This window comes from Rhinatrema bivittatum, chromosome 1 (genome assembly GCF_901001135.1).
Source record: "Rhinatrema bivittatum chromosome 1, aRhiBiv1.1, whole genome shotgun sequence".
NCBI classification, from domain to species: Eukaryota; Metazoa; Chordata; class Amphibia; order Gymnophiona; family Rhinatrematidae; genus Rhinatrema; species Rhinatrema bivittatum.
The window spans coordinates 60,802,069-60,814,211 of record NC_042615.1 but is presented as its reverse complement, the minus strand read 5'-3'; the positions used below and the strand labels follow the sequence as shown (position 1 = coordinate 60,814,211).

General features: G+C 43.2%; 1 protein-coding gene across 2 annotated transcripts in view; it reads right to left on the bottom strand.

The window, feature by feature from the left end:
- Window positions 1-12,143, bottom strand: part of TMEM131L (transmembrane 131 like) — a 200,166-nt gene that overhangs the window by 84,412 nt on the left and 103,611 nt on the right. For both annotated transcript variants that reach the window (XM_029610214.1, XM_029610130.1), the window contains exons 6-7: window positions 8,473-8,589; window positions 5,476-5,586 (exon numbers count right to left, since the gene is read on the bottom strand). In XM_029610214.1, coding sequence (XP_029466074.1) covers window positions 5,476-5,586; window positions 8,473-8,589 — 228 coding nt within the window. The remainder of the gene's footprint in view (window positions 1-5,475; window positions 5,587-8,472; window positions 8,590-12,143) is intronic.

Here is a 12,143-nt window from a genome sequence, read left to right as displayed (position 1 = left end):
TTGCTGGTTTAAAAAAAAAAAAAAAACAAAAAAACTTGCTCAAACGAAAAAAAGAAAAAATCAAGAATTGCACACGCCTAAGTCGCTCCTTGGAGAGAACATAGCACCCAAAATCCTGGGGCATCGGTGATCCTGACCATTTATTTCATTCAGCAGAGCATGAAGCCCCATCTCTTTCCTGCCATCACGTACCGCGAGAGGCAACACGGGGCACACATGCAATGGACTTGTCTGATCACTGGAGATCCACTAATCTCCTTCCCAACGACAGGCCAAAGTCAGCACAGAGCAATAAAGCAAAACTAACGACAGCCAAGGAGTTGTTGACGTCACGTCTGCAAAACTCCAGGGCCACATCAATAGCTGGATACTGGGAGGTATTTGGCTCATGCCTTGTTTTCTCATGCTACAAAAACTGTACGTGGGGTGGGGGTGCACAGGAGGAAATTCCTCTCTCCACTGCACAGGGTGCCATTTTTTCACCCCTCTGAACTTCACAGGATAAATCTGATCTAGTGTAAAAGCTTTTCATCAGCAGCAAATTTCCAGCGACTTTGGTTTAAGGAGCACAAGGAACATTATTCCGAGGCGACAAATGATGGAAGAACTACAACCACACGTGGACAAAAACCACCAGCAATACACCCACAGAGAAAAAGGCCAAACGACTATAGGGATCGTTTACTTGCAACTCGGGCAATGCGGTATACCTCATCCGACAGAAAATACCGCCTGCACGGGAGCCTGCGTGGTTGGAGGAAGGGGGGACCAACCGAGCATTCCATGACTCGCGTTCTCAGAGTCCGAAAGCAGAACCAACTAAGCCATTGCCTCTTGAGTCTATCAATAGCACTGGCATGCTAGTCACTGTACTGGTCCGGCAGAGTATTTTAGTCCTCCTAGGTTGTGTTACCTTGTTTTGGGTCAAGAAAAAGGATACTGTAGTACTTTCGGGATCACAAATGAGGAAACATTCTGTGTGGTCTTCAACGCTCATGGACCACAGCATCATCCTACTTTTTGGTCCAATATAACTTATCACAACCTACAAAACTATCAGTACAGAAAGGATTCTTCAGAAACACCAAAGAAAGCACAACATGGCACTTGAAACACTACGTCTACCGAGTCTGAAGCCAATGAACACCATCAAGACACAGAGAGGTCAATAATCAAAAGTATTTAGCCTGCTGATCAGAAGTTAGCCAGCTAACTGAATATTTGGACACATATCCGTCTAAATTTTAGCCAGCTAATAAGTTAGGAAGCTAGAATTTAGCTGGCTAAATTAGAGGCGTTCTGGAGATGTAACTGGGAGGAAATGACTTAGCAGGCTAAGTCTGGTCAGGCCAAAGTGCCAGCTGGTTATATTCAATAGTACGGCGGCACTATTGAATACACCTCCAAAGTTAGCCAGATACATTTATTCAGCTAACTTTGCTATCCAGACTGTCTGAATATGGACCTCAGGATTTATGACACTACGAGCACCATCTGATTCTTCTCAGTATTGGACACAATTTGCCTCATATATTACAACATTTTAATCTTAGCAAATCCTGTCAACATCATACAGTATTTTATCCATGGTCTTTAGCGCTTTGTGCACAGATTGTCAAACGTTCAGCTCTTGTCAACACACTTCCTGCTGATCCCTTTGCTTCCATGATCATAAAGGTCAGACCCAATTCTCATCCACCACGTGACTGACTCCTCTGTCTAATCTTACTCACTGGAACTGAAAAACACGATCACATTACTCCTACACTTATTTCACTACACTGGCTCCCAATAAAATTCAGGATAGAATATAAAATACTATCCATATTACACAAAATAATATACGAAAAACAAACTGGCTTAATACATCTATAAAACTACACTCCCCAAACAGAAACCTCCACTCAGCTAACAAAGGTCTATTAAAAATTCCACCTGCTCGTCACAAACTTACCTCAACTCGGAAGAGAGCCATATCCCTAGGAAGCCCCAAACTATGGAACACCCTCCCTATCGAACTTAGAACACAACAACATTTAAAAACCTTCAAAAAAGAACTAAAAACCTGGATGTTCACCAAAGCCTATCAAAGCACTGACTCTCAGATATTACTTCACTCCTACTAACCCTATGCAAACGTTTGGAACCAATGCAAGCACGTAATACATACAGAACTGAAACCGCATAGTTTGAAATACGATCTACGTTTATAAAGCCTACAATATTTGTGTTGTCAATCACATGAATCTTTGGAAACTCTGTTAAACATCAAAACTTTGTAAACTGTTGTGATGGCGAAACCGAACGACGGTATATACAACTCGACAAATAAATAAATAAATAAATAAATAAATAATCCAGAGCTTCCCAAACCTGGCCTGGTGACCCACAGCGAGTAGAGTTTTCAGGATATCTACAACGAATACACATGAGAGAAATGTGCGCACATTGGAAATCCAGTATATGCAAATTTACCTCATGCACATTTTCTGTGGATGTCCTGCAAAGGTCCCCAGGACAGGTTTGGGAAGCCGTGCTCTGGTCACATGGAAGCTTTTCCAGGACAACGGCTGAGAAAGGAGCTCACTTCTGTGCTGGACTGGGAGGGGTGGTGTTTCCATGCCGAGGTGCACAGTTACACGCACAGGTCTCATCATGACCAACTTCCGAAGCCAGCGTTTCCAGCATAGCTATTACAAAACCAGCGAAGCCAGAAAGGATGCATATACATCGAGAGAAGCACCCAAGACAACAGGTTATAAGGTCAGCGTAAACACTAACAAAGCCAGAAAAGCACACACAAGGCACCAGTGACCTCAGCTTACAAAGCTGGAGAATTCAGCGGGGATGCCAAACACACAGCGCACCACTGAGAAGGGCGACTCTGCTTCGGCCTGCTAGGACAGCCCTGAGCAGATCAATGACTGTTGAAAAGCCCATCTCCAGCACATGGGGTGCATCACACAGAACGTCACCTCTTGCAAATCAGTTCCCAGAGGCATCCCCCTCTTCAGAGAGAATAATATCCTGTATGTCGGCTGAACAGAGCAGACCTCGCCAGATTAAAATGCACCCTTTACATGGCACTAACTGAGCTCCCAACACACTCCCGACCGTGTCAGAATCCTTTTGTAGTCAGGATGCAGAAATGGAACGCGAAAAAGGCTCTCCAGTCGCGCGACTGTGGCCATCCAAAACAGGAACATGCACAAATATGATGGAGTTCTTTCCGGCAATATTCCTTTTAAATCCTGATCTAATTGCAAGGCTCAACCACCTAAATGCAAAATTACAGTTGCTGTGTCTAGATTAGTCATAGGAAAGGAGAGGACAGTCAGGAGAAGCAAACCATATGCATTTCGTTTCACCCCACCCCCCATGCCAGTATTTGTTCTGCAGCTGCCGGGTTGAGCTCTGCTCTCCGCTCCACCTGGAGAACAGAGCCAAGAGGGCGTCAGCCTGCTGAGGTAAAGCCAAACAGATAAGGCACCTTCCCCCCCCCCCCCCCAGAGACCTGTCCTACGTCTTTAAAAATCACATGAACAAAGCACAGGGATCCTCCTCGACAATTACGGGGGCTGCTGCAATTTAACGCTCTGTTTTTATCAATCTTCTGAAAGAAGCAGCAATGCACCCATTTTTGCAGATGACAAGCAGCTTCACATTGCAAATACTCCGAAGGAGATTACAGATACTTTAGGCAAATAAGATTTTAATGCAATCAGGAGTAGGGTAATGCACTTGGGTCACAAGAACAGGTGGGTTGTGAAAGTCTTCACAAATTTCTCTGAACAAGACCTGACCTGCTAACACTCGCCAGGAAAGAAATCTGGACATACAATGGGATGGTAACGTGGAAGACAACTGGGCAGACTGGCTAAGCCAATTAGTCATTCGCTGACCCATGTGGTTGGGCGAATCTTGATGTGCATTAAACAGAGGGTCAGAGGCAAAGATGTCATGTTACATGGTCTAAGGCTCAGTGTTGGGCACCCAACCCAAAATAGATAGACAAACGTTCTCGAAAGTGGGGAAAAAAAGTCTAAATGTTAATAAAGAAGGTATAGGGGCTCACATATGAGGACCATTGAACCTACAACTTCCTTAGGAAAAAGCCAAAGCAGAAGCGTATGCTGTCAAGGTTTGTACAAAATTCAACCCATCTGGAGACATTACCAGGCCGTGAGCTTTTTACAAGAGGAAGGGGGCCACCCTCTTAGGCTAAAGGCAAACAGATTTCTAACCCTTCATCCACAGTGAGGAAATATTTAATATTTCATCCACAGCTGTGTGGACGTCTAGAGAGCACGACACTAGTTCAAAATGAAAATGGGACAAGATTTGGGAGGATAAAGCACAACTCCAGAATTTCAACTCAGAAAAGGTGCCAGGCCAGGGAGCAGAAAGGAATTTCTCCGTCTCTCCACACCGCCCTCAGGATTAGCAGGCAGAGGAAGCTGGACTCCAGGGCCCTCTGGGGTCTTCCGTCAAGCGGTCGCGCGACTACGGACAACAGCTCACAGACCACCAGCCAAAAAAGCACCGGTACTTAACTTGTACGGCAGGATGACAAGGATAAGCCTTAGCTCACGTTCAGCTATTTTTAGCTTTCTCAAGAAAGCAGCACAGAACTGCTACAGGAAAGAAAGCGTTTATGAAAAGCGGTGCATGAGAGAAAAAAAAAAACAAAAAAAACTCTTTTCGGAAGTCCGGTTTCACGACTTGAAAATGATGTTTCTTCCAAACAGAAAGTTGCTCTACTAAAAACTTCCAAGCAGCAGGAAAATGCTGCTACATTTAGTTGTGTGCACTGTAGGTATTCAGCTGAGGAAAATATTTGGATATTATTATTATTTTTTTTTTTTTTAGATTCAGTTACTTGCCTTTCCAAACCTGTGCTCAAGGCAAGCTACAATTCAGGTACAGTAGGGTAGGTCCCTGCCCCAGAGGGCTTACTGCGTCAGAAGACATTCGCTCAAGCTTGTAAGGCCTCGCAGATCTCAGGAAGTTGTTAACATATTTCCGCTCACTCTTGGGTGAGGTGTTATGAACACCTTAGAGAGTGGTTTTTCCCCTTCCTTCTGGTCCGGGGTCTATGCCTACCAGGTTTCTTCCTCTGCTTCTGCCCAGTGCATCTGAAGCACCCCACGTCCTTCCGTAATGCAGAAGGAAGGCACAGCTACGAGTCACTGGGAGAAGCAGAACAGCGCACGCACGTCGAGGGGCTTACCAGCCGTAGAAGCGAAAAAAGAGAGGATGGTAAGACTCGCTCATATTTGCCCCAGTCTGAGCGTGGCCTTTCATTTTCTGAAAAAGCAGCCTCAGGTTGACAGGAAGGATATCACAATATTTCTCATTTCGGTAACAGAACTTGTTGCTGCAGGGACAGCAAAGGGCGAGTAATCCCCAAATTCTGTGCAAGTTTGTCCTTCAGGTTGTCTTTTTTTTTTTTTTTCTTATTTACACACCACCTACCTGTATTGGTGGAAGTTGAATATTTTCAATCTGAGGAAACTGTAAATAAGTGTTTTGGAGCAGCTTTCTAGAACCTTCTGTAGAGCCTCTGGAAGTCCCCACTCCAAACAGCTGCAAGAAAGCAGACCACCAGCACGTAAATATTCACTCTCAGCGTGGCGGATATCCACGTAACAAGTACTGCTTTGTCTGCACAGCACTGCCAGTTGCTACAGTCGGGGAGAATCTCACCAATTTCCCTTAAGACCCCCTCAACAGTTTCTGAAGTGTGTCGTGCTATTCCCCCCCCTAACCTGGGGGGGGGGGGGGAATAGCCCAACACGCAGAGGACAGCAGTCACGTTCATCTTCCTCATAGGACCTCAGTTGCAGACTGCTAACTGACCCATAGCAGATCTAGAGCGTTTTGTGGGATCAGTTCCCAAAAGAGGCTCAGTTGGCGGAAAATATCTGAGATGCTGGTTACATTTTGGCTCTTCAAAGCATTTTTAGAAATTCATGCAACCAGACTTGATTCTGAGGGCTATTTTCTAGGGCTGCTGTGTTCATTTTTATATTTTTGTCTCTGAGCCTGATATCTAGGTAGGTAAGTTACGCTGGCAATATGTCATGAATTCCTAACATCTAAGAACTTGCTAATTCTGAGCTCTGTGTTCTGCTCATTTTGAGATTGTGTTTGGTAATTATATATGATTTGTTTTATCTCTATTACATGTTTGTGGGGCGTTTTGCTTGATTTGTTTCTCTGTTTGGTTGAAACCCACCTTGGACTATTCCAGCACAAATGTGTAAAAAAAAAAAAAAAAAAAAAAAAAAAAAAGTTTGATTCGTGGAACAGCTGTCCTGCTAGTGTGGCAGATTGAAAAACAGAGAGGAACATTTTTTCTACTGAATGCATTATGCTCAAATGTTTCCTCCTTTCTAAATCCGGCAAGGATTTCTTTGGGTGCACATTGGCTCTGGCTTTCACACTTGATCAGAAAGGACAGCGGCACCTTTCCAACGTGTAACCTGCAGCGGAGTAGGCTGCTGCGACTGTGTACGTCCATTAAGTCTTTATTCCTGTGTGCCATTTTGTTTTATAATATGAAGGCTGTAATAAAGGTAGCACCGTCATTTCTGGTTTGAAGTCGATTTTAAGCAAGAGGAACTTCCTGGGGGACCTTCCTCTCCCACCGCTTCCCTCCTCGTTCTCTCTCCCTCCTCAAGCTACCGGGCTCAGAGGTCATTAAGTAAGTGTCTTCGGACCAGGTAAGAAGGTTAATTAACTTCTCTGTTTCCTTAAGCCCAAGGAGCACTGGAAAAGGAGTTGGCTCTCTGCGCTACCCTAAGCCTGCTTACATTTAGTTCTGGCTGGACGGGGGAAGTCACTCCGGGAGCGCAGGACTGGTATTTTAGCAGGCTGCATTTTTGCGCCTTGATTACCAGGGAAAACGTATTAGCAGTTTGTTTCCCAGACATGTGCTTTGTTATTTTACATGTTTTAAAAAAAAAAATCCACCGCATCCCCACCTACTGTAAAACAAGGTATCATGATGGCCATTATTCAGAAGCTCCTCCTGACCAGATAACCTGCTAATAAAATCCCGGCCTGGGGTTTGCATGCAGGTGAGAAGAGCTGCTGGCTGAGCTGCAATGAGACCATCCCTTACACTGGCTGGAGGTGGGGACGGAGGCAAAGGATGGACGGGGTAGGAGAAAGAGAGGAGGGGAGAGCGGGTGAAAGGAAAACAGAATGAGGAGGAGATGGTGAGAAAGGACGAGAGGCAGGCCGAAGTGACAAGGTACAGGACGGCAGTGGGATGGGGGCGAGGGTGGAGGTCAGTAGGGTGAGGAGTGGAGAATACATCTACTTCTTTCCCTCTCACATCAAGCTCTTTGCTCATCAGCTACTTGGGGTTCTTAATATGGGGTCCATGGATGGGTCTTCATGGGGGCCTGTGAACCAGGATGCAAAAAAAAAAAACAAAAAAATATTGTGTGTATCAGATTCCCAGAGGTGTCCATGACCCAAAAAAGACATTAAGAATAACTGACCTAGTGTCATAGATAAGAAACGTGAAGTGTAAAAGGGGGAAGGGGAACAAGGCCTCACCCTATCTGCAAAACGTTCCCCTAACTTCCGTCTTTTCTCCTGTTCTCCCTTTCTGGTTACCCCCAGAAAATACCACACAATTTTTCCAATATCTCTGACTACACGTGCCAGCTCTGAGTGCTTGAGCGCCCCCAACAGTGAGAAACTCCTTCAGTTTGTCTAGGGAGGGGATAATGTGCGTCAAGTTTAGAAACCACCCACTTTCAGCCAAGGAATTTTCAAAGAGTTGGCTCCTATGTTGGACAGTACAGTTCAATCCAATTTATCTCCTCGGTAAAGGAGGTTGAACTGCAGCTCAGTCCAATAGGGGGTAAATCTGAACAGTTCTTTCAAAGGGTATATGCATGACAGACCGACAGGAAAAGAATTTTAACACATTCAGTTCATACTGGAGAATCACCAATACGTTTATGAAATTAAAAAAAATTAGAATCACATTGTTCGTCTCCTTGTGGTCACAGACAGCACAGAAGTGGATGGGGGGGGGGGGGGGGGGGGGGGGAGTGGGGAATAGTAAGAGACCAAGCGAGCGCGTGTGTAGCATTTTAACAATGTCCCAGAGACGCTCGCTTATTTCCAACACAACATAGCTACACACATACGTAAAAAAGCCCTTAGTGCCATAAGTGAACCAACCAGCCCTCTCCCAAAGTCTCATGTCACAAGAGCAGACCTCTTCCCTCCCTTATGGCCCTGAAGGCATCTACACAATTGTCGCACCTTACATGAAAAGTCAGTAGAGTCACAGGCTGCCTCACTGTTTGTTTAGCCCTATGGTACTCATACCTGCTCCTCAACCTTGTTCTTCTCATCACCGATCATGCAACTCATCACATGCTAAAAACTGTCCCCCTGCACCCTCTGCCTCTCCCCCACCACCCCCCTAAAAAAAAATTGCCTTACCGGAAATGAAAGAACTCCATGAGAGGAGGTATTCATAAATAGAGTGCTTTCCACGCTGCCTTCATCTACTGGCAGGAATATCACCCTGAAGGTGGTCTTCCCCTTTGCGGGAATCACCTAGAGAGAGAAAACAACCATGGAAAGAGGTTACTGAATGACCAGGAAATGCCACTGTCCGCTGTACTCTGGGGATGGCGTCTGTGCTCAGGCTCTAAGCGCCATTGCTTTACTGCCCCCGCAGAGCAATTGTGTTACCTCTATAACAGCACTACAGAGACCTTCCCTCAAAAGAGAAAAAGGGGAGGTTCTCTCTCACATCGCACGAGCCTTTTACTCTCAGGGCCAGCAGTCAGAGCTGCGAAACCTGGAAAACCCAACAACTGTCTAAAGTGGAAGCAAGAAGCAGTCAGATGGGCTTCTCCTCCTCCTCGCTATCCTTTTCAGCCGGCTATGTTTTAAAAAAAAAAAAGAAACCATTACAGGTGAAACGGTTGCTCTCCTGCTGTTCCTGATCCCACTCGGAATCTACCAGATGTTGAAGCAGGCATCTGATGAGACAAATGGTCAATGAATGAATCCTCTTACAGATTCAAATACTTTAGTAGCATAACACTTTGGACATGTGCTGCCAAATTAATGCCTAAAGAGGATGCTTTGAAAACACATTACCACAGCCAAAGCAATGCTTTCCCCCAGGGAAATGACTTGTGATATTTATTTATTTATTTATATTATTTTGTATACCGATATTCTGTTATCAATCACACCGGTTCACAATTTCAATATAAAATAAATCAGAAACAATATAAAATAAAAATATAATACCGGTAAAATCAATAAGAATTAAAATCATATACAAAGAACAGTAAAATCTAATAGAAAAAACCCAATAAAATCAGTAAGCATCAATAAAACATTAGCCTCTCAAATCGTCAATAGCTCAGCCTTTGATAAGATGTGAAGACCTCAGCTAGTATCCTCTCCAAAGGCCTTTATAAATAACCATGTCTAAGACTTTTTTGAATGCCTGATAATTTGATTGTAATCTTAGGTCAATAGGAAGGGAATTCCATAATCTAGGCCCAGCCAGAGACACTGCTCTCTCTCTCTCTAACTTTAGTCAAGTGAGCTGGTTTAACTGATGGAGTTCGTAATAAACCCTTATTTGCTGACCATAAATTTTGCTGCGGGGTATGAATCCGTAAAGAAGCACTTAAGCATTCTGTATTCATATTAATTGGTTTATTAAGCAAAGAACTTTGTATTCAATTCTGTATTTTATAGGTAACCAATGTAATTCTTTCAAAATAAGTGTAACATGATCATTTTTTTTTTTGTTCAAGTTAAAACTCTGGCGGCAGCATTCTGTAATAATTGCAATGGTCCCAGCGAATTATCTGGGAGGCCTAAAAGAAGAGCGTTACAATAATCAATCTTAGAAAACAGAACTTGTAAAATGGTTCTAAAATCTTTAAAATATAGAAGAGGTTTCAGTCGTTTTAAAATATGTAGCTTATTAAAATTGTCTCTGATCATATTACTCAGATTTGTTTTCATGTTTAATTCACAATCCAAAATCACTCTTAAGTCCCAGGCTGACTCCATTAAGCTCCAATTAGAGGAATCAATTATATATATAAGTTGCCCACCCAACATGCGGGAACACGTAAACCTGTGCCGCCTGCTCGGGGGTAAGTTTACCCAGCCCGAGCAGAGGTGTTCCCCTGGAGAGGGGTATTTATTTATTTATTTATTTAGCGTTTTTCTATACCGGCATTCATGATTAGAAACCACATCATGCCGGTTTACATAAAACAAGGGGTGAGAACAAGAAACGAAAAACAAGTGCAAGGAGAACAAAAGTTACATTACAACAGGGTCTTAAAACTGGGTATGCACGTGCATGCACATTTTTGCATTTTTTTTTTTAAGTATGCTGGGAGCAGCAGCTTCCTACACCTGGTCCTGCCCGGGAGTATCGCCGCAGGCACCATAAGTCCAAGTCACCTGACGACCTGGGACCACTAAATCGCGGCAAGCAGCGGGGCGCCACTGCCAGGATACCTAAGCCTCATGCCAGAGGGGGCGTGCCCCTCATGCCCGTTTTCTTCCCTGTTTGGAAATGGGAAAGAAAAGAAAGGGAAAACTTTTTCCAATACAGAGTTCTCCTCCCTTAAAGGGTCCTGTGGATCAGCAGGCAATTAAAGCTAAAAATTTCCAGGGTACTGAACTGGTTAATAATGCATCTCAGAGTCCAGAGGTAAGAACTCCTCCCCTCCTGTTCCCATGGCCATTTCATATGAGAGAAGATCTCTTGATAGGAGAAGCCCCTGTTACATGACCCTGAGCTTGTGTCCCTACTGAAGCCAATAGCTCCTACCTTTGTTACAAGCACATGTTGTTGTTTTTTTTTCCAAATCCCGTGCAATTTCCCTTGGTTGGTGAAGTAGACAATGTGTCTAATTTTGGCTACTTCCAAGGAAGCGAGTGACATTTCCTTAAAAGATATATGGAGAATTGCCTCACATATTGAGACTTTGGTCTCAAATTCAATTTCTCAGCTCTGCCAGTTTTCCTCTAAATTGCTTGGGGTGGATAATAGTATGGGGTTAAGTGATGGTAAATTAGAAGCTCAGTCTGGAACTAGCACCAACATAGCCTCAGGAATTAAGGATAATTTGAGTCTCCACTATATATGTATAATGCTGGAAAATAGACTGAGGGCTACACCTGCTGAATTTTCCAAAGACTCGATTGTTATTGAGTTATTTAAGAAATATGAAATTGAAATTCTGCAGTTCTCCTCACATAAATCTTTTTCTTTCTTAAAGTTTTACTATATGTCTGATAAAAGGAGAACTGTAGGTTTCACACTAACGGCCAAAGCGATATACAATTAAAACATACATAAAATATAATACAAACACATAAATAGCTAAAATAAACAAACCATACACATAAATAAACCCTCTAATCAAGAGGCATGCTGCAATTTCTGGCATTATCATCACAGATTAAGATGGAAATATAATCAGCTGGTCAATGATCCCGGAAGGCCTGCTGCAAAAGAAAAGCCGTAAGTGCAGTTCTAAATGATTTACTACAGAGATTTAGCCTTAAGTCGACTGGCAGAGAGTTCCACAGGGAAGGTGCTGCCACAGAAAAAGCCGACCCTTGGCTTCATTTAATAGTTCTGATGTTTCTCTTTTAAATTCAGACTTCTAATCTTAACATCTCCACCAGATCTACTTTTGAAGTTTCTTTTGTTTCAGCTAGCGGATAAAGAGTTGTTTCTCCAATACTGTAAATATAAAGGTTCCAGATGTTTCGAGGGAAACAATCTAAAAGGAAGATGTTCCTTAATTTGAAAGTTCAGTATTGGCAATCGGGGCTACTTCTTTCCTAAAATTCTGTAAATGTTTAGTTGCATTTCAGAGGAATAAATATATTTTCTTGATCCAGTCCACTTAGAAATTTAATTTTAGACAAATCTTCACGAGAATGATTGTCAGATATGTACCGGGAACGCCTAGGCCGTTTCCATATAACGTGGACTTGCTTGGTTCAGATTGGTATATATTTGTGATTTAAATTTCTTTTGTTTGATTCTTGATATTCTTTGTTTTATACCATGTAATTTGATTAAAACTGAATGAATAAAAGATCAAAGG